Raw genomic sequence first — 21153 nt, forward strand, 5'->3', positions numbered from 1 at the left:
TTTTGAGAGAGGAAGACAGAAGGCTAACAGAATCAGCATTTTAGAAAAAACTTAATAAAGAGTTAGAAATCCTGGGAAAATAAGATGAGTGGTTATCTGAAAGCCTGCATTTGAAATCATTAACATGTGAGTCTAGCACAAAGTTAGTCCTAAGGAATGATATTATACAAAATATTTTTCACCATTATATTCAACATAACCTTATTTCTTCCGAATACCAATGACAAAAGAGAATGACTAAAATTTTTAACTTGCCAACATGATTTTTTTTGTTGCTAAGTTATTCCATTTTGTTTCTTTTTTTTTTAATTGAAGTATACTCAGTTTACAATGTTGTGTCAATATCTGGTGTACAGCATGTTTCAATCATACATATGCATACATATACTCACTGTCATATTCTTTTTAATTATAGGTTACTACAATATATTGAATATAGTGCCCTGTGCTATGAGGCCAACATGATTTAATAAGACTTTGGTGATTGCATTTGTAATCTGAATGATAAAAATCAATAAAATATGATAATAAGGTTGGCAGGTATAGTAAAACTTCCTTACACAAAGGGAAGTAACAAAATTAAGAAAAATTTAAAATATTATGACCAATTACAAAAGTTAAAGTATCTTCAGTATGCTATATTTGATGAGGATGAGAATAATTCTTATTCTAAAATTCCCAATGTGGGAGTAAGCGTGTAGAATTTTATAAATCTGATCAGAAGTCAATTTTTTCTTGCCAATTTTATCTACTATGCAGATAAAAGAAGTAAAAACATTAATTTTTAATTTAGCCAGTAACTTTCCAGTTCATTTATATTAACATGACTATAATAAGCAACTTTGCTGGTGACAGTTAGTTTAATGTTTTTATTTTCATCTTACTTCTAATTGCTAGAGACACGGTGCTAATACTGAACTGGTACATACTCAAGAAAGTGAGAGGTCAGAGTTGGAACAAAACTGTGATGCAAGCTCATTATAACTGCTTGCATAATACTTGGCCTATGCATAATAGAGGGATTTAGTCTCCTCTATTACCTGCCATATTTATAAGCCACATGGGAGCTAAATTAAAATTAGGCAAAGTTATGCAATTTAAACAGGATTGATACACAAAGCGCAGCAAGCCTAACAAACTAAAAACGAATTATTTAATTCAAAGTATTATTTAAGCAGTATTTCACATGAAGCTGATAAACTCAGTAATATATATTAACATCACATTTCATAGTAGATCACTTCACATTTCATAACATGAAACAAAGTTGAAAATTAAGGTAAATTGTTTTTGAGAACAGATAATCTGTCCATTTTTTCAAGATAATTCACTTTTGGACATCAATAACATCCAAGTTTCAATGTAAATATCATGAAAACATTCACTAACCATAAAATAACTACCATGAGTAATAATAAAGAAGTTTTATGAGTACAATACCTTGGTTAGTGCAGCAGTATGATCTTCTCCACAACAAATATAAACTATTTTCTGAGTTCTTAGTGACTTTAGCAAATTAGGAACATACCTATCTGAAAATTCCAACAAGAGACATTAACAGTATTTTTAAAATTAAAACCCTTCCAAAATGCTTCTCTACAGCCTCCCAAACTCAGTAGACAGTGATGACTACATAATTTTTAACTACAATTCAATTATTTTGTAGTACAAGCCTACTAATTTGGGTTCCCAGGCCTTTCTACTCATGCTGCTGTGATAAAGGAGGGATTCTCAAGGATTAATTTAAGTGTTAAACTGCCCAAATGCCAATCTGCACAGGACTCAGCAATCAAGGAATTTCAAAGCTATTTGACTGATTCCAATATATATACACATCATTCTTTACATTTACTTCATGATAATTAAGCTCACTGGATCCTACTTTTAGCAGCTTGAAAATTAGTTTCTGCTATTTTGTAGCAAAAAGGAGATATAATATTCTAACCTGATATATTTTTCTTATGCAGAACAAAATAATTTTAAATTCTTTGAGTTACTATTTGTTTATCATTACCAGCTGTTACTAGATCAACAACTCAGTTTTGTCTGTTTAAGTCATTACAATTATGTTGAACTTTAAGAAATTAGTTTCTGTATTTCAAATATTAGCATTTAACCTAATGTAGTTATGAAAAATCAGATTCCAAGATCCCAACTTGTTTTAAGTAGTTATAATTTTTTAAAATTCAAAAGGCTTATTTTCAAGACTCCAGCATCACTGTTAACAGTGATTAATTTAATGTCTCAGATTTAAATATTTCCTTAAAAAACAAAAACAGACGAACACTTTAAATTACTTTTCAGGATAATTTTACAGCTTCTTTCTACCAATAGTGGCTGATAATGTGGTACCAATTTGAAATAATGTTTTTCAACTTTCTTTTAATAAACATCCAACAATAAAGATGTTTGTCCAGATACACTTTCTGTATTTTTTTATAACAAAATTTTTGGCCTTTCCATAATCTCCTAAAAATATTACTATCAAACGGAATTTTTTAATTAACCTATCATCCCATCTTCACATCAGGGAAGATCAGGGTACATTTCTCTCTGACACTAAGACTCACTGTTCCATCTCAAAAGATCATCTCTTTTTAAAAGTATATTTATCTATAAATAATGAGAACATACCGTTTTCATCATTAAGACCTAGTTGACCAAATTTGTTGCGTCCCCATCCAAAGATAGCTCCAGAAAGGGTAAGTACAAAACTATGGGCGCCTCCTGCTGCAACTTGCATGAAAGGGATTCCAAGTAAAGACTTAATCAGCTGTGGTGACGCTTGCTTTTTACAGTCAATGCCTAAACCCAACTGGCCATATTTATTCTGTCCCCAACAGAAGACTTCACTTGCTGTAAAAGAAAATCATAAAATTAATTATTTTTCTCACACACACAAAATTTCATTTGAAGATCATCAGCTCGGGGGTATTCTTCTCAGATGAAAATAACATTTACTCTTACTAAATTTATTTCTTATATGGAAACATAATACTACCTAGAATATTCTATATTAGTAGACTTTTAGTTTGACTCACTTTACTGATTTACTGATGAGTAAGTCACATAACTGGAGGTAATCTCATTTCCTGATGCTCCTTAAGAAAGGACTGTTTCTTTTTAATATTCCTCATGTCTCATTTTTATTCTATGATTTCTCCCAAGAGACAATGATCCAAGCTCAAGGCTTCAGTTATCAATTATATGCTGATCACATTAAAAATATAGCTCTAGCCCAGATCTTTTCTCTGAGCAATAAACTCATGTATCCAACTGTTTATCTGACATTTATACTTGGATACTTCAGAGGCATCCCCAGCGCAGCATGCCTTCAACTCAATTCATAACCCCCATCCTATCTCCCATACCTGGACCTCTTCCTAGTGTCCCCCATTTTCAGTAAATGACATCTTAACTGATTCAGCAACACACGACATAAGTCACAGACATAAGGAGTCGTCCTTCATACTCATCTCCTCTCTTACACACAGATTGTTAACAATCTATCTTCTATCACCAAGTTATATAGTTTCCTTTCTACAGAAAAATATGGCAAATAGATCCACTCCTCACCATTTCACCCGGTTCCTATAATAGTTCTCCCTACTTGCCACATTTGCGCCCCTACTGGAACCATTTTTGCAACTTTAGACATCTTTTTACTTATTTTTCTTAATTAAATAGCACTAAACTAATAACTGACACATTGTAACTGATTTTTTAAAAATTCATACTATAAAATAGACAACTCTTAAAAGTTTCCTTCCAAATTAGACCCCTGGTTCCTCTCCCAAGAGACAACCACTTTTACCAACTGCTTCCAGAATACTCTAGGCACATACTAGCAGACTTCTGTATATACACAAAGATATAAAAATGTAGATTTGACAAATGGCAGACACCATAATAATGGTCTGGATAAAGTTTCAAATTAACTGTTCTATAAATTTCATATGTCTGTGTGTTTGTTTTATAATCTCAAATGAGTTGACCAAAAGATGTAGATTTGATAATGTTGCTCATCTGAAAAAAAGTATGTTAGTGCATTCTCACTGCTCTTGGGATACACAGTTTTAACAAGGCTTATAAGGCTCTGTATGATCTACCTATGTTTCTGAGCTCATTTCATACGAGTCTCTCCCCTCACTCACTGTACTCTAGCCATACACACCTTCCTTTACATTCTCCAATGCCCATTCTCACATACTTGCTGTTTCCTCTGCCTCAACCTTCCCCTCATCTTTGTCTTCTTGTAGGAAGCCTTCCCTGATCTCCCAGATTAAGTTCAGTCTCCCCATTATAGGATCTAAATATCCTAACTTTTTCCTTTACAGTCCTTTCTCACAATATGTGATTATATTGTTATTTGTGTGTCTGTACCAAAAAGGCTAGTAGTGTACTGTGTACCATCATTTACTGTACACCCTAATATGCCCAGTTCATGCTGAGTGATCCAAAAAAAAATTCCACTGAATAAATACGATACTGTTAAAACACGAAGCTGAATAAGGCAAAAGAATACCTTTAAGTATGGTAGAAAACTGTCCTCATTAGTAAAACCTTTGGGTTTAAATTTATCTTGGATTTAGCTACCAAAGCATCAGAAGAGGAGGACGCAAAGTAAAAACAAAGAATACAAGGATGCCAACCTCATCCCCCTACTTTATTCCTTAGATGGAATAAATCCAAATTCCTTTATATGGCATATAAGGCCCTTTGTAACAAATCTTTTACTTCACCCTCAACTAAAGATGAGTATGTCTCCCGTGCTCTCACAATACCCACAAAAAACTATACACCAGTACTCAAATACACAAAATACTTTCCTAATTCTACACTTTTACTAGTGTTATTACCTTAGCCAATCCTCAACATTTCCCCTAGCTACTTCACAACATGCCTCCAATTATCTTTCAAGACTTGCATTAGATGCCAATCCCTTCCTTACTGTTATCAGTTCTACTGACTGAAACTAATTATACTTTTTTCCTTATTCCCATAGCATTTTACTTTTACCTTGACCAAAAGTAGTATGTATTTTTTTTCCGCCTCAACTATATTATTTGTGTATCTGCCTCCTCCACTAGATGGCATGGTTCCTAAAACTCTTTCTCAACTTATTTGTATTTTTCCCCACAGCTCTAGTAGCGTTTTATTCTTAGTAGGCCTCACTGGACATTTAATAAATTAAAAGTATTAATAATGATAATGAAGCCACTGGAACTTCTTTTCAATGATAAAAAACAAATAATATGCAGGTTCCTTACTGACTCGTTATAATCCTTAGCTGGCATATGAAAAAGTTAAATAAATAAGCAAACAAAGGTAACAGGATGCTTAGACGACTTCTGTATTTCTATTCATAAAAAGTTTATCTATGAGATCAAATTAAATTAGGCAAGTTATAAACTTCCCCAGCTATGGCAGAATAGCATTTAGCAGACTAAAGAACACTCAGACACCAAAATAAATTTCATGTTTATATACTAGCAATAAACAATTTGAAAAGGACACCATGCAGAATAACAAAAATATCAAATATCTAGGGAAAAATCTAATAAAATTTGTGTAAGACCTCTCCACAGAAAATAAAATGCTACTGAGAAAAATTAAAAGTATAATAAAGAGGGCTATAGCATGTTACAGAATTGAAAGACTCAATATTGTAAAAATTTTCCTCAAATTGACTTGAGAGACAAAGCAATCCCAATCAAAATCCCAATAATCAAAGTATCTGTGAAAACTGACAAGCTAATTCTAAAACGTATATGGAAATGAAAAGGATCAAGAAGAACCAAAACAATCTTTTAAGAACAAAGTTGGAGGAATTTCTGCTGAATTAAAGTATCAAGTAATAAAGCTGAAAAAGGGAAAGAAAATAAAAACAATGCTTACCTTTAGAAAGTGCAAGTGAATGATAGTAACCACAAGCAACCTGTACTATCTGGATATCTGACAAACTTTTAATATTTCTAGAAAAATAAGAAGAGAGATTAGGATTAGTTAATTCCATTTAATAAATGGATCCCTGAATGCTATTTATTTACAGTATTTATTGACTACCTATTATGTGCAAGTAGTTTCCTTACCCGCAAGCAGTTCCTTACTAGCATGATGTAGCAGTTTATGCTGTTTTTTTTCATACAGGCCCAATTTACCAAAAATTTATGCTAAAATCAATAAACAAAATCTAGATATGAAAACAAATCAACAGATGTGATGAGAAAACATTTTTGAGAGGACAGTATTTCAGCACAGTAAACTACATTCACACCTCAGTGCCTTCATAATGCATATGTTTTATTATCAAAATTTAAAAAGTCTTTAGCTTAAAATGTGTGAAACTTGGCAATATATTTGTAAAACAAATGCACATGATCTAACTTGTCTAAAAAGGATGTTTGGCCTAGTTATGTGTATGTTCTCCTCTGTTGGGTTCCTTAAGAATCAAAAGGGATTCCTATCATCTAGTGCTCAAAATTCACAAATTATGAAACTTACTCCCTTTGGACTATCCTTTTGCTTTACATCTAAATCAGTGATATTCAACTTAATTCTTTACTAGGGAAATTTAATCAATTCACATCTATTATGATCACTGATGTGTTCAGTCATATTTCTGTCATCTTGTGTTTCTTCTTTATATTTTCATATTTTCTTTTTTCCCCCCAATCTCTGACTTTTCCTTAACTGCACTCTACCTGTAAAGGTTAATTGTTAAAACACTACAAAAATCAATGTAACTCTGTGCATCAATCATCCGAGGTTTTCTTTATGTAGTTCCCCTTCACCTGGTCGTTCTACTATTTTTCCTGAATGAATGTCTTCAAGAAAAAAAGAGGGGGAGAAAATATAGCATGTTTCTTATTTCCCTTTACCTGATACTGCCACCTGACCTGATTCTGCCATATGAGAGTCCGGAGCAAGTTCTGACCAGAGTGTCGATACCCATGATTTTCAGGAGGCAGCTTCAGCAAATCAAATTTTGAGCAGGAGAAAGGACAGTTAATCTAATTCCATATTGTTGTATTAGAAAGACTTTTATTTAGTGGATTTATGTTCTTAACTACAAAACTTGAAAGTTGTACTGCTACAATTTAGCAGAATCCAACAGGTTAGCAGGATTCAAAGCACCTTCAGATTTTCAAATATAGCAAAATGTCTTTTTTTCTTGCAGTTAGCAAACCCAAACACAGGCAATGTAAAAACAGGAATAAAAAAATACATGGATATGTACAACTGTGCTGAAGTTACTCAACATTTACTGTTACTGCTTATGTATATTAGGCACATCATACATTGACTAGTGAACTTTATTAAATATTTTTAAAACACCAACGGCTCCAAGTTTGAAGTCCAACTTGCAGGACCAAGTAAAACTTTTCAAAATACTACATTTTCATAGCACCTTGTTTTCTCCTTCACAGCATCTGTCTCCATTAATTACCAGCGTACTTATTAATTAAATTATTACTATTATATTTTGCTAAACAATAAGCTCTGTGAAGGCATATTATTATCTTATACTCATGGAATCCCTAGCACCTACCATAATGCCTGGCAAAAAGTATGTTCAAAAACAAAAACAAAAACAAAAACAAAAACAAAAACAAAAACAAAAACAAAACTATGTAAAGCATCCACTGTTAGAAGTGAATCTGTAATGTCCTTGAGTTTTTAGTATTAAAAGTTTGCCCAAAAAACTTCTAAATTTGCAGAGCAATTTAAACTCAGTGACTCCCAATATCAAAATATTATCAAAAAGCTTGGAATATAACATAAATGCTAACTTCTTTAGCCATATCTGCTACAGAGACATAGGAAAGATATTCTTCTGTGGCATTACTGTTTTAAACAAACAAACAAAATCTCCCTTCATCTCTTTCCAGATTTAATACACTGAAGATTGCTGGGGATGGGGAAGAGGAAAGGATATGTTTTCTTGTTTTTTTTTTTTAAGCTTTCAGGAATAAAACAGAAAAAGAAAGAAAAATATTGTGAATGGTAAAACTTAATTTTACCATGTTCCATTCTTCTTAAAGAGATAACAAATTAGAAAATTCTTAATAAAACTGAATTTTATAGAATTCATCAAAAATAATCCCCAATAAGTAAAAAAGATAATGTACATCTTTATTGGCTTTTAATTTTTAAAAGGATTCAAATGTGATTAACAGGAAAAGTAAAATAAGTCAGAATAAATTTTGTAAATAAAAAGTATATATTTACATGTATATATGCTCTACATAAAGATTCCTAATTAATCAGAACTATGAAAAGAAAATCAAAATTCAGATGTCTAGGGTAAATATTTCATAACTGTTTATCAATTTAAAATAACTCCCTAAGGTTTAGAATATGTCAAACATTTTTACATGGCTATGACATCACTAAAATTATTCACTGTAAAGAACAAAATAATTACTGAATTTTGGAAGATGTTTGAGACTTCTAAGAAAATATAATAAACTTGGAAATAAAATTTATACACCCCTCTTTGCAAAGTCTTAACTTAAAAATCAAAACATAAATTGTTAAACAGATGTATTGTGGTACTGTTACATTTTTTCCAACTTAATGTATGGTGGCAATATAGGCAGAAACCAGGCATTTGCAATTGTCTATGAACATAAAATTGTAACAACTATTAATAACGACTCGTGAAAAGTTTACATTATATAATTAAGAATTTGAAGAACTAAAGTATTAAATATTTTGCCAATACCAAACTCATCATGGCATATACATTTTATAAGTACAGGTTTCTATATGCCAATCATACCTCAATAAAGTGGTTTTAAAAATATATTTTGCCAGTAAAACATAATCAACAAATTTCCATTTCCCAATTAAGCCACAACTTTCTTAGTGATTTGAGAAAAGTCTTAGTACCAACTCTTCCATTTTGAAAAATTTAGGCTAACAACGGATCTAGTCTCTACCATTAAGAAATACTCTTTAACTTTCTTTTTAATTTAAAATGTTTGGAACTTTCAGATGCTAATGCTATGCAGCTAATTGTAATATACTTTTATAACTGATTAAACCAAGAAAATCAATTTTATTTTTGACCAGGCTGACAATTCATACATTTTTAATTAAGTTTCTATAGTCCAAAAATAGCTGTTCTCACAAGGATAATCATATTATACCATCCTGTCATAATTTCTTATTACAAATGCCCAAAAAACAGAACTTTAAAAAATAAACTACAACTTTATTTCCAACAGTTATTCTTCTTACATTAAATTAAAAGACAGTAAAATTAGGATTAACTTTTAAAAAAATATATAATACACATCAGAAACTGACACATTGTAACTGACTATACTTTAATAAAAAAGATACATGTCCCTAAACAAATAAAATTAATTAATTAAATTAAGGCATAACATATCCTACATAAAAAGAAATGACTAACCAGAAATGCAGGTCTACAGAGACCACTGATACTGAATAATCTATCTTTCCCCAAGAAGTAATGATTTCAAAACAAAAAAAAATTAGAAACAGGAAGAAATTATCAAATAATAAGAGCTTCAAATATAATCTATTCATTATTAATTTTACATTCATCTTTAATTTTAAAGTGTCACCTAATTTACATACTGTCATCTATTGGCATAAAAACAGGTTTTATTTTCAAGAAAATACAGTCAAATGTTAATCCTCACTTCCCCGATCACCCTTATGAAAATCATAAATGCTAATTTTAAAAAATATATTCACATGTATCTCAGTGTCCTATCTTCTATACAGGTTTTATTAAAAATGTATGTGAAAATTACAAAGCTGGCTGACATCTCTAAGCATCTAGAAAACACCCTGCATCTAAAAAAATGATTTGGTACTGAAATTTTAAAAGGCAAAAAAATCACTGATAATCTTTCCTAAAAATCTATTTCTACTGAAATACTAAATAGTCTTTTAAGAAATGAAAATGTCAGTAAAAATTATATGTATGTCACAATAAAACAGATCAGTTCAAGAAAAACCAAGAATGCTGAACAGGAAAAAATGCCCTACTATACACCTTAGAGTTAAGACAGATGCTCAGTAAATACATAAATAGAGAAGTTTAAACCAAAGAACTCAGTTAAGATCTCTTTCAGGTCCCCATCTAAGTTCACAGAACAGTAGTCACAAATACATAACTGGGCAACCTTCAAATAAATTGTCATATAGTAAAAGTTTCTCCTTATAGTAACTTTCTTTCCATTTACTAATCATCTATGGATTCCTGACTAAAATCTCTTACACCAGAACTGAACAGCAAAATAAATAAAAAAAATTGTAAGCATAAGAATTAAGAGAATAAAGTGGAGTAAAAATTAGGGAAACTAGCAAGTTTTGCCATGAATCATGGTTTTGAGAATATCGTCTTAGAAAACCTAACAAGTAAGTCCCTTTTCAATCCTTAAACACAAAATTCTTAAAATCTTAAATAAAATCCCATTCTACAACAATATACTTAGATTAAGGAAAAAATTTTTTCTCACAACAGCATCACAGTTACAGACGTAAAAAGCATAATGGGAAGTGTGTTTGTTACTTGTTATTGCAGAAGAAACAACGAAGAAGGAATTTGTAGAATTTGGTTACAAGCTCTATTTAAAAACATGTGAATGTGATGATGTATCCAAAAATCTCAACAGACAGTTCATTACTAGAACAAATATAAAAGGTCAAACTGAAGATGAAATAAACTTTCAATATGTTAAAATAAAGCAAATACTTTACATGTATACTTTAAGTTTTTAAATAAACATATACACATGATGGAAGGTTATGGGCTTACTGAAGGAACTAGCTGCCTTTCTTCGTTAACTCATTTCTAACAATGGTAAGAGTTCCTGTTCTGAAATACATTAGCTCCCGTGCTCCATTTTCTTATCCTGGTAGTTATTTTTTAAACCAAAACAAACATTATCTACATTAAGTTAAAAACAAAATATCTAAATGTGTATTAAAAAAAGGCTACCTGAGATAAATCTAAAATTAGTTTAATACCTCGGTTCCCTGGAGAGTTCTCTTTTGTCCCTAAAACTACTACTAGAAAGAAAAAACAAGAGTTTAAGGAGGCAAGAATTTATATAATTTTAAACATGAAGCATGAATTAGTGTATTAATTACGTATATAAAAGAAATTGGATACTCTTCTTTAAATCTTTATATTTTTACCTAGATATGTTCATGCTCTTAGAGTTATTAATATTAAAGCAATGGCTATGCCCTATGTAAATCTGTACGACTACAACATTGATGAGTCATTGTTTATTTTTAAATTTTGAAAACATTCTATGACAAATTTGTGGTTAGCATAAATTAAATTGTGGTCACTACTATGTAAAAATGTGGAAAATGAATTCTTTTTATGCTTTAAACATGTGGGACTTCTATATTCAATAAAAATAAACACTGAAAAAAAGATACATGCAACCAACTAATATTTAATAAATATTTCAATAGCTGAGGTACTCAAGATAGTAGAATTAATGGTTTAAATCAGTCTCGCCCACCTAAAAATCCTATTAAGAGAAAATTTATAATAAAGTATATATTCCCCATCCTTTTTCTTTACAAACAGAAATGACTTGGGGAAAATACGGAGTATATAAAATATAGCACTCAATCCAAAATTAAAGGCAAGAACCTACCTAGTAAATGCCTTAAGAACTCAGAGGGGAGAAGTAATTAGGTGTCAACTCTTAAATGCCCACAGTAAGCAAAATAATTTAGATAACAAATTTATTATAAAAGATTGTTAAAGACCTCTTGTTGGTCACCTTTGTTACCTGGGTACTCTGATACATTCCTCTGATCCTAGCAGGCCAAGCTGTCCATCAGAATCGAGACCCCAAGCATACACCTGGCCCTTGTCATTTAGTGCTAATGTATGAGCTTCTCCACATGAAACAGCTACGATATTTTGGGCATCCAGGGCAACAACCTGCTCTACAGAAATCAAGAAGAGACACATTACATTCTAATTTTAAACTCCCAATAAGAATAAAATACAGTGTTTATCTTGTACAAAAAAGCTAAGGAAATGCTGAAATACAGACTAAGTGTAACTTCAGTTATTCTGAAAAACCTAACAAATATGTTCCACACAAAATTCTCAATGTGGTAAATGCAGAAATATATCATAGGGCATAATCAATTCAGAATATTAGGTGAATTGAACATTTTGGGGAAGAAGTAAACGGTTCACAAGGATTCTCTCAGAAAGTGCTCTTCATTTGAAGCCATTACCAATAAAAAGAACGGAGTCCAGCTGAAAGGGAATCATTTAAATAATTTGGCTTGTTTGTATTTTAACAATAAGATCATAACTGACACACACATTACCATATGAATACTACTATGGAGTGATCCTGAAATTAATGAAATAATCTGAATTAGCAATTTCTGACAGGAAACAATTCTTTACAGATCTCATAAATAAATATCTATTGGATATGCTGAGGAGAGAATTGAAAGGCAACGTGACCATAACAAATAGGTTTCAGCTTACAGGCTGCCATTTTAACACTGAAGATATAAAACCTTCATATGTGATTAAAACTTGTTCAAGCTTTAAGTCAGTAATTAAAATAATGGCCCTTCAGAGGACTGTCAGCAGCCACTGACAAATCAATAAAGAAAGTGAAACTGTCTCCTTAGTATCTTTAAGATCTGCATTGTCTATCAGTTTTTTTAATAGTACCACAAGTTCTTTTAAAACACCATTTAAAATTAACTTTTTAATCTAATAAGAAAGCTATGTCTTCAATAAACTGAAAGTCTATTGTTGCAGAGACATTAAAATTGAATCCATCAGGGTTTCTTCAGAAGCACATTTTAGCTAATGTACAAGTGCAGCTATTCAATAATGAAACAGATTATATCAAGGAGGTTTAAATCCCTATATATAAATTCAGATTATATCTTAATTACTTATTCTGCATTTTAGGGTGGGAGGTTAGCCCTTAGACAGCCTCCAGGAATTTGCTCTAATGATACATTATCTTAAGTACTTACCTTAAAGTACTATGAGTTAATTTGTGAAGCTGATGAACAGTACATGGAAGTTCATTATACTCATCTCTCACTTTTTGTGCATATTTTTTGCATGTGTTTTTAAAAAGTATATTGCAGTAACGCACAAAACCAAAAATATATAACACGGCACCCCCCAAAAAAAGAAAAAGGACTTAGAAGTATGGCATCATTTATTTACATCAAAATATTCCCATAAATCTTAATTATGAAGACAGAAGTAAAATGCACAAATCTGTTATCCTTCACAAAGCCCCTGAAACGAGTCAATGTTTCTTGAAAATAATCTTCATAGGAAATATAGTAAAGAGCAGAAAATGACAGGATGACAAGAAGAATGAGTAAGACTGGTTGGTTCAACAACATATGAAGAGTACTTAAATTAGACAGCAATGGCTATAAAATCAAAGGTACTAAAAATCAAAGAAACAAAGAAGAAATAATCATTCATACCAAACACTAATATTTACTGTAAATTTCTTGTGCTCTAAGCACTAGACACACAGATAAATAAAAGAGTTTTCATCTTCAAGGAGTTTACTGTCTATAGAAAAACAGGCGAGACAGGGATTGTGATTAAATGCTAAGATCAACAAAAGGCATCATGGGAACATAAGATACTTATTAAAGCCTTTAAAGATAATAGGAAGAATTCTGGAAGACAGTGACACTTAAGCAGCTGAGGAAAAAGGAAGAGATTCCATGTATGCATCTGAGAAAATTCAAATTATTTTCTCAAATACCGCAAAACAAACTAAAAGCAAAGTGAAAAGACTGATTTTTAAAAAGCAGAGGAAAATGTTATCGACCTGTCAAACAAAGAAACAGCCTCCCTAATATTTAAAACTGGGGGGGAAAAGAGCAGTAATTCAGTGAAAAATAAGCAAAAGATGTGAACTGATAGTTCACAAAAAAAGAAACAGAAATGGCCCTTACTCCTATGAAAAGACGCTCAACTTCACTGATAAGAGAAATGAAAATTCAGTCTACATCGGGAAGCCAATTATACATTCTCTTAGAAAATTAATAAAGCCACACACTGTTTTTTAAAATTAGAAGTACTGAGGATTGACCCAAAACCTTGCTTATGCTAAGCATGCACCCTACCAGACTTACACCCACCCCTCAAGACATACACTTTTAACTGGTGCACATTTCTATAGGGTTAACCTTCAATTATAAAAGTTTACATTTATCAGAAGAATGAGAAGATAAGCCACTGACTCGGAGAAAATATTCACAAAAGACACAACTAATAAAGGATTGCTATCCAAAATATTTTTTAAAATTTCTTAAAACCCAACAGTAAGAAAATAAATAACCCAATCTTGTCAACATGGCAGAGAAGGACCTTGAGTTCACCTCCTCTCATGAATACAACAAAACCACAGCTGACTGCTGAACAACCATCAATAAAAACAGACTGAAACCAGGGGGAAGATATAGCTCCAGTGGCAGAGTGCATAACATGTACCACGCCCTGGGTTCAACATCCCCTACCTTCTCTAAAAATAAACAAACAAATCTAATAATCTACTCCCCACCCCGCAAAGAAACAAAAACAAAAACAAAAACAAAAGACTGGAACCTACCAAAAAAAACCCATCTTCTACAACTAGAAACATAAAGAGGGAACCATAGCAGAACAGCAAGAGGGGCGCACTTGCATATTCCAGTCCCATAACCCCCAGTGGGTGATCCAAAAGCTGGAGAATAACCAAATTGCGGGGTTCTCCTACAGGAGTGAGTTCTGAGCCCCTTGTCAGGCACCCCAGCCCTGAGGGTCCAGCATTGGGAGAAGTCACCAGAATGTCTGGCTTTGAAGGCTAGTGAGGCTTAATTGCAGGAGCTTCACAGGACTGGAGCAAACAGAGACTTCACTCTTAAAGAGTGCACACAAAATCTCACATACACGGGGGCCAAGGGTTGACCGAAGCAATATTTTCACAGGAATGTGGGTCAAACCTGTCTGCTGGTCTTGGAGGTTTCAGGGGGTGGGTGGGAGGGTAGTGTAGCTGTGGCTTACCCTTTGAACATAAAAGCTGGTGGTGACAGAAGGAAGGGGGGATATTCATCTGCATAAACTCACCTGGAGGCTGACATCTTGCTTGGGGCATGAGCACCAAGACCTGGCCCCACCCAACAGCCTGTAGGCTTAAGTGCCAAATAACTAACAGGGTGGGAACACAGATCCATCCATCAGCAGACAGGCTACCTTAAGACTTTCTGAGCCCACAGCCCCCTCTAAGCACACCCCCAGGCATGGGTCTGTCCACCAGAGAGCCAGACCCAGCTCCACCCATCAGTGGGCAGGCATCAGCCCCTCCTACCAGGAAGTATGCAGGAGCCTATAGACTAGACTCATCCACCAGGGGGCAGACAACAGAAGCAAGAAATCTATGACCCCATAGCCTTAGGAACCAAATTTACAAATACAAAATACAGCCCAGACCCCTACGTGGGACCAGTCAGCTCCTGGCCCATGGATAACAAGAGGGGAGTGTACAGCTGGGATACCTAGGATGCCCCCTACAAAGGGCCACTTTTCCCAGGTCAAGAAATCTAACTAACCCACCACATAATAAATATACAAACAGAAATTCAGACAAAATGAAGTAGCAAGGAAATGTATTCCAAAAGAACAAGGTACAACCCCAGAAAAATTAAGTAATGCAGAGACAGGCAATCTACCCAAGAAAGAGTTCAGATTAATGATCATGAAGGAAAAGAATGGATGCACAGAATGAGAAGTTAAAAGCTTTTAACAAAGAGTTAAAAAATACAAAAAATAATCAAATAGTTGAAGACTATAATAAATGAAATGAAAGATACACTCAAAGGAATCAACAGTAGAATAAACGAGGCAGAAGAATGGATCAGAGAGCTTGAACACAGAGTAGTGGAAATCACTGCCATATAACAGAAAAAAGAATGAAAAGAAGGAAGAGACCTCTGGGAAAATATTAAGCAAACTAACATTCACATTACACAGGTTCCAGAAGGAGAAGAGAGAGAAAGGGCCTGAGAAGATATTTGAAGAGACAATAACTGAAATCTTCCCTACCATAGTAAAGGAAATAGTCACCCAAGTCCAGGAAGCACAGAGATTCCCATACAGTATTATTCCAAAGAGGAGCACACTGAGACCCATGGTAATCAAACTAACAAAAAAATTAAAGATAAAGAGACAATACTAAAAGCAACAAGAGAAAAGCAACAAATAACATACACAGGAACTCCCATAACATTATCATCTGATTTTTCAGCAGAAACTCTGCAGGTCAGAGGGAAGTAGCATAATATATTTAAAGTGATCAAAGAGAAAAAACCTACAACCAAGAATACTCTACCCAGCAAGGCTTCATTCAGATTTGATGGAGAAATCAAAAGCTTTACAAACAAGCAAAAGCTAAAAGAATTCAGCACCACCAAACCAGCTTTACAACAAATGCTAAAGGAACTTCTTTAGGTGGAAAAGAAAAGACCACAATTAGAAACAAGAAAATTACAAAACAGAAAAGCTCACCAGTACACACAATCATACAGTAAAGGTAGGAAGTCATCTACACACAAACTAATAGGAAAGTTAAAAGACAAAAGTAGTAAAATCATCTGTATCCACAATAAGCAGTTAAAGGATACACAAAACAATTAGCTGTAAAATATGATATCAATATCAGTAATCATGAGGGGAGTATGAATGCAAGGTATTTAAAATGCATCTGGTATAAAAAATAAACAAGTTTCTTCCCTGTAGCACAGGGAAAATATATTCAATATCATGTAGTAACCTATAACAAAAAAGAACATGAAAACAAACATATGTACATACATGTATGACTGAAACAATATGCTCCACACCAGAAACTGATATAACAGTGTAAACTGACTATATTTAAATAAATAAATAAAATGCATTTGAAATTAAGAGGTCAGCAACTTAAAACAATCATGTATGTATGTATGTGTGTGTATATACTTTTATACCAAAACCTCATGGTAACTGCAAACTAAAAACCTGTAATAGACAATAGACACAAAAATAAAGAGGAATCCAACATAGCACTAAAGATAGTCATCAAATAAAATAAAGAACAAAATTGAAAAGGGGGAAAAAGAACAACTCAAAGCAATTAAGAAAATGGCAATAAGAACATACTTATCAATAATTACCTTAAATGCAAATGGACTAAACAATCCAATCAAAAGATATAGACTGGCTGAATGGATACAAAACAAGACCCATATATATGCTGTATACAAGAGACCCACTTCAGACCTAGGGACACACACAGACTGAAAGTGAAGGGATGCAAATGGAAACCAAAAGAAAGCTGGAGTAGCAAATATTTATATCAGACAAAACAGACTTTAAAAGAGACAAACAGGGACACTACATAATGATCAAGGGGTCAACCCAAGAAAAGGATGTAACAATTGTAAATATATATACACCCAAAAAAGGAGTACCTCAATATATACAGCAACTGTTAACAAACATAAGACAAACTGCCAGTAACACAGTAATAGTGAGGACCTTAACACCCCATTTACAACAACGAACAGATCATCCAGACAGAAAAACGGCAAGGAAATATAGGCCTTAAATGACACACTAAACCAGATAAACTTAATTGATACTTAGCATTCCATCTGAAAGCAGCAGAATACACATTCTTTTCAATTATACATGGAACATTCTGTAGGATAGATCACATACTGGGCCACAAAACAAGCCTTGGTAAACCAAAAACAAAACAAAACAAAACAAAACAAAACAAAACTTGAAAGTATATCAAGTATCTTTTCTGACCACAAGACTATATTAGAAATCAATTACAAAAAGAAAAAAGAAAAAAAAAACTGCAAAAAACACAAACACAAGGAAGCTAAACAATATGCTACAAAACAACCAATAGATAATTGATGAAATCAAAATGAAATTTTTTAAAAAGCAGGGACAAATGAAAACACAATAATTCAAAACCTATGGGATGCAGAAAAAGCAGTTCTAAGCGGGAAGTTTGTAATGACATAATCTTACCTCAGAAAACAAAATGTCAAACAACCTACCCTTACACCTAAATCACCTAGAGAAGAAACAAACAAAACCCAAAATACAAGGAAAGGAATCATAAAGATCAGAGCAGAAATAAATGAAAGAGACTAAAAAAAAAATAGAAAGGATCAATAAAACTAAAAGCTGATTCTTTGAAAAGATATACAAAATTGATAAACCTTTAGTGAGATTCATCAAGAAAAAAAGGGAGAGGACCCAAATCAATAGAAATGAGAAAGAAGTTGTAAGTGACGCCACAGAAATACAAAGGACCATAAGAGGCTATTACCAAAAACTATATACCAATAAAATGGAAAACCTATAAGAAATTGACAAATTCTTAAAAAGGTACAATCTTCCAAGACTGAACCAAGAACAAATAGAAAATATGAACAGACTACCAGTACTGAAATCGAATCAGTAATTTACAAACTCCCAAACAAACAAAAGTCCTAAACCAGATGGCTTCACAGGTGAATTCTACTAAATATTTACAGAAGAGTTAACACTTATCCTTCTGAAACTATTCCAAACAACTGCAGAGGAAGGAACACTTCCAAACACATTCTATGATGCCATCATCACCCTGATATCAAAACCAAGGGTATCTCTCTCTCTCTCACACACACACACACACAATTACAGGCCAATATCCCTGATGAACACAGATGCAAAAATTCTCAACAAAATTCTTGCAAATTGACTCCAACAATACATTAAAAGGATGATACACCATGATCAAGTGGGATTTATTCCAAGGACACAAGGATTTTTCAATATCCACAAATCAATCAGGGTGATACATCACATAACTTAAAAATAAAAACCATATGATCATCTCAATAGATGTACAAAAAGCATCTGATAAAATTCAACATCCATTTATAGTAAAAACTCTCCAGAAAGTGGACATAGAAGGAACATATCTCAACATAACAAAGGCCATATGACAAGCCTACAGCTAACATCATACTCAATAGTTAAAAACTAAAGGCATTTCTTCTAAGATCAGGAACAAGACAAGGATGCCCACTCTTGCCACTTTTATTCAACATAGTTTTGGAAGTCCTAGCTACAACAATTAAAGAAAAAGAAATAAAATGAATCCAAATTGGAAAAGAAGTAAAACTGTCACTGTTTGCAGGTGACATGATACTATAAACAGAAAATCTCAAATATGCTACTAGAAAACTACTAGACCTCATCTATGAATTCAGTAAAGTTGCAGGATACAAAATTAGCATACAGAAATTTGTTGTATTTCTATATACTAACAGCAAAATATAAGAAATAAAAATTAATAAGGAAGCAACCCCATTTACCACTGCATCAAAAAAAAAAAAAACAAAAAACTAGGAATAAATCTATCTAAGGAGGCAAAAGACCTGTACTTTGAAAACTGTAAGACACTGATGAAAGAAATTGAAGACAATGTACATGGAAAGATATACCGTGTTCTTGGATTGGAAGAATCAAAATTGTTAAAATGGCCATACTGACAAGGCAATATACAGATTTAATGCAATCCCTATCAAATTACCAATGGCATTTTTCACAGAACTGGAACAAAAAAATTGTTAAATTTGTATGGAAACACAAAAGACCGTGAATAGGTGAAACAATCTGAGAAAGAAGAATGGAGCTGGGGAAATCATGCTCCCTGACTTCAGACTGCAATACAAAACTACAGTAATCAAAATAGCATAGTACTGATACAAAAACAGACATACAGACTCATGGAATAGTGGACAGAAACTTCAGAAATAAACCCAAACACTTACAGTCAACTAATCTATGACAAAGGAGGCAGGAATATACAATGGAGAAAAGACAGTTTCTTCAATAAGTAGTGCTGGGAAAACTAAACAGGTACATGTAAAGGAATGAAATTAGAACATTCTCTAACACCATATACAAAAATAAAATCAAAATGGATTAAAGACCTAAATGGAAGACCAGATACTATAAAACTCCTAGAGGAAAACATAGGCAGAACATTCTTTGATGTAAATCGAAGAAATATTTTTTGGGGTTCCATCTCCTAGAGTAATGGAAATAAAAACAAAAGTAAACAAATGGGACCTAACTAAACTTGAAAGCTTTTGCATAGCAAAGGAAACTACAAATAAAACTAAAAGACAACCTACATCAACAAGGGATTAATTTCCAAAATACACAAGCAGCTAACACAGCTCAAGATTTAAAAAAAAAAAAAAAATCCAATGAAAAGAATGTGCAGAAGATCTAAACAGCCATTTCTCAAAAGAAGACACAGATGGTCAACAGGCACATGAAAAGATGCTCAAGATCATGAATCAAGAAATGCAAATCAAAACTACAATGAAGAATCATTTCACAACGATCAGAATGGCCATCAGCAAAAAGTCTACAAGGAATAAATACAGGAGAAGGTGTGGAGAAAAAGGAACCCTCCTACACTGTTGGTAGGAATATAAATTGGTACAGCCACTATGGAGGTTCCTTAAAAATCTAAAAATAGAGTTACTATATGATCCAGCAATCCCACTCTTGGGCATATACCTGGAGAAAATTCTTAATTCAAAAAGATACATGCACCCCAATGTTCACACCACCACTATTTACAATAGCCAAGACATGGAAGCAACCTAAGTGTCCATCAGCAGATGAATGGATAAAGAACTTGTGGTATAATTATAAAATGGAATACTAGTCAGCCAAAAAAAATAAAATAATGCCATTTGCAGCAACCTGGATGGAGCTGGAGATCACTACACTAAGAGAAGTAAGCCAGAAAGAGAATGAAAAATACCATGTTATCACTCATATGTATAATCTAAAAAGAGACACAAATGAACTTATTTACAAAACAGAAACAGACTCACAAACATAGAAAATAAACTTATGGTTACTGGAGGAAAGGGGGTAGAGGGATAAATTGGGATTTTGTGACTTGCAAATACTATTGTATATAAAAGACATACAGATGGCAAGCAACCATATGAAAGTGTATTTTATATCATATATCATCAGGGAATTGCAAATTAAAATGAGGTACCGCTATAAACCTA

At 32.8% G+C, this 21153-nt stretch overlaps 1 protein-coding gene across 6 annotated transcripts in view; it reads right to left on the bottom strand.

Annotated features, from left to right (window-relative positions):
• HERC4 (HECT and RLD domain containing E3 ubiquitin protein ligase 4) overlaps nucleotides 1–21153 on the bottom strand; it is a 123076-nt gene that overhangs the window by 75940 nt on the left and 25983 nt on the right. For all 6 annotated transcript variants that reach the window (XM_010951700.3, XM_045514246.2, XM_010951702.3 and 3 more), the window contains exons 3-6: nucleotides 11799–11958; nucleotides 5899–5975; nucleotides 2635–2856; nucleotides 1441–1532 (exon numbers count right to left, since the gene is read on the bottom strand). In XM_010951700.3, coding sequence (XP_010950002.2) covers nucleotides 1441–1532; nucleotides 2635–2856; nucleotides 5899–5975; nucleotides 11799–11958 — 551 coding nt within the window. The remainder of the gene's footprint in view (nucleotides 1–1440; nucleotides 1533–2634; nucleotides 2857–5898; nucleotides 5976–11798; nucleotides 11959–21153) is intronic.

The sequence above is a fragment of the Camelus bactrianus genome, chromosome 11 (assembly GCF_048773025.1).
Source record: "Camelus bactrianus isolate YW-2024 breed Bactrian camel chromosome 11, ASM4877302v1, whole genome shotgun sequence".
Lineage (NCBI taxonomy): Eukaryota > Metazoa > Chordata > Mammalia > Artiodactyla > Camelidae > Camelus > Camelus bactrianus.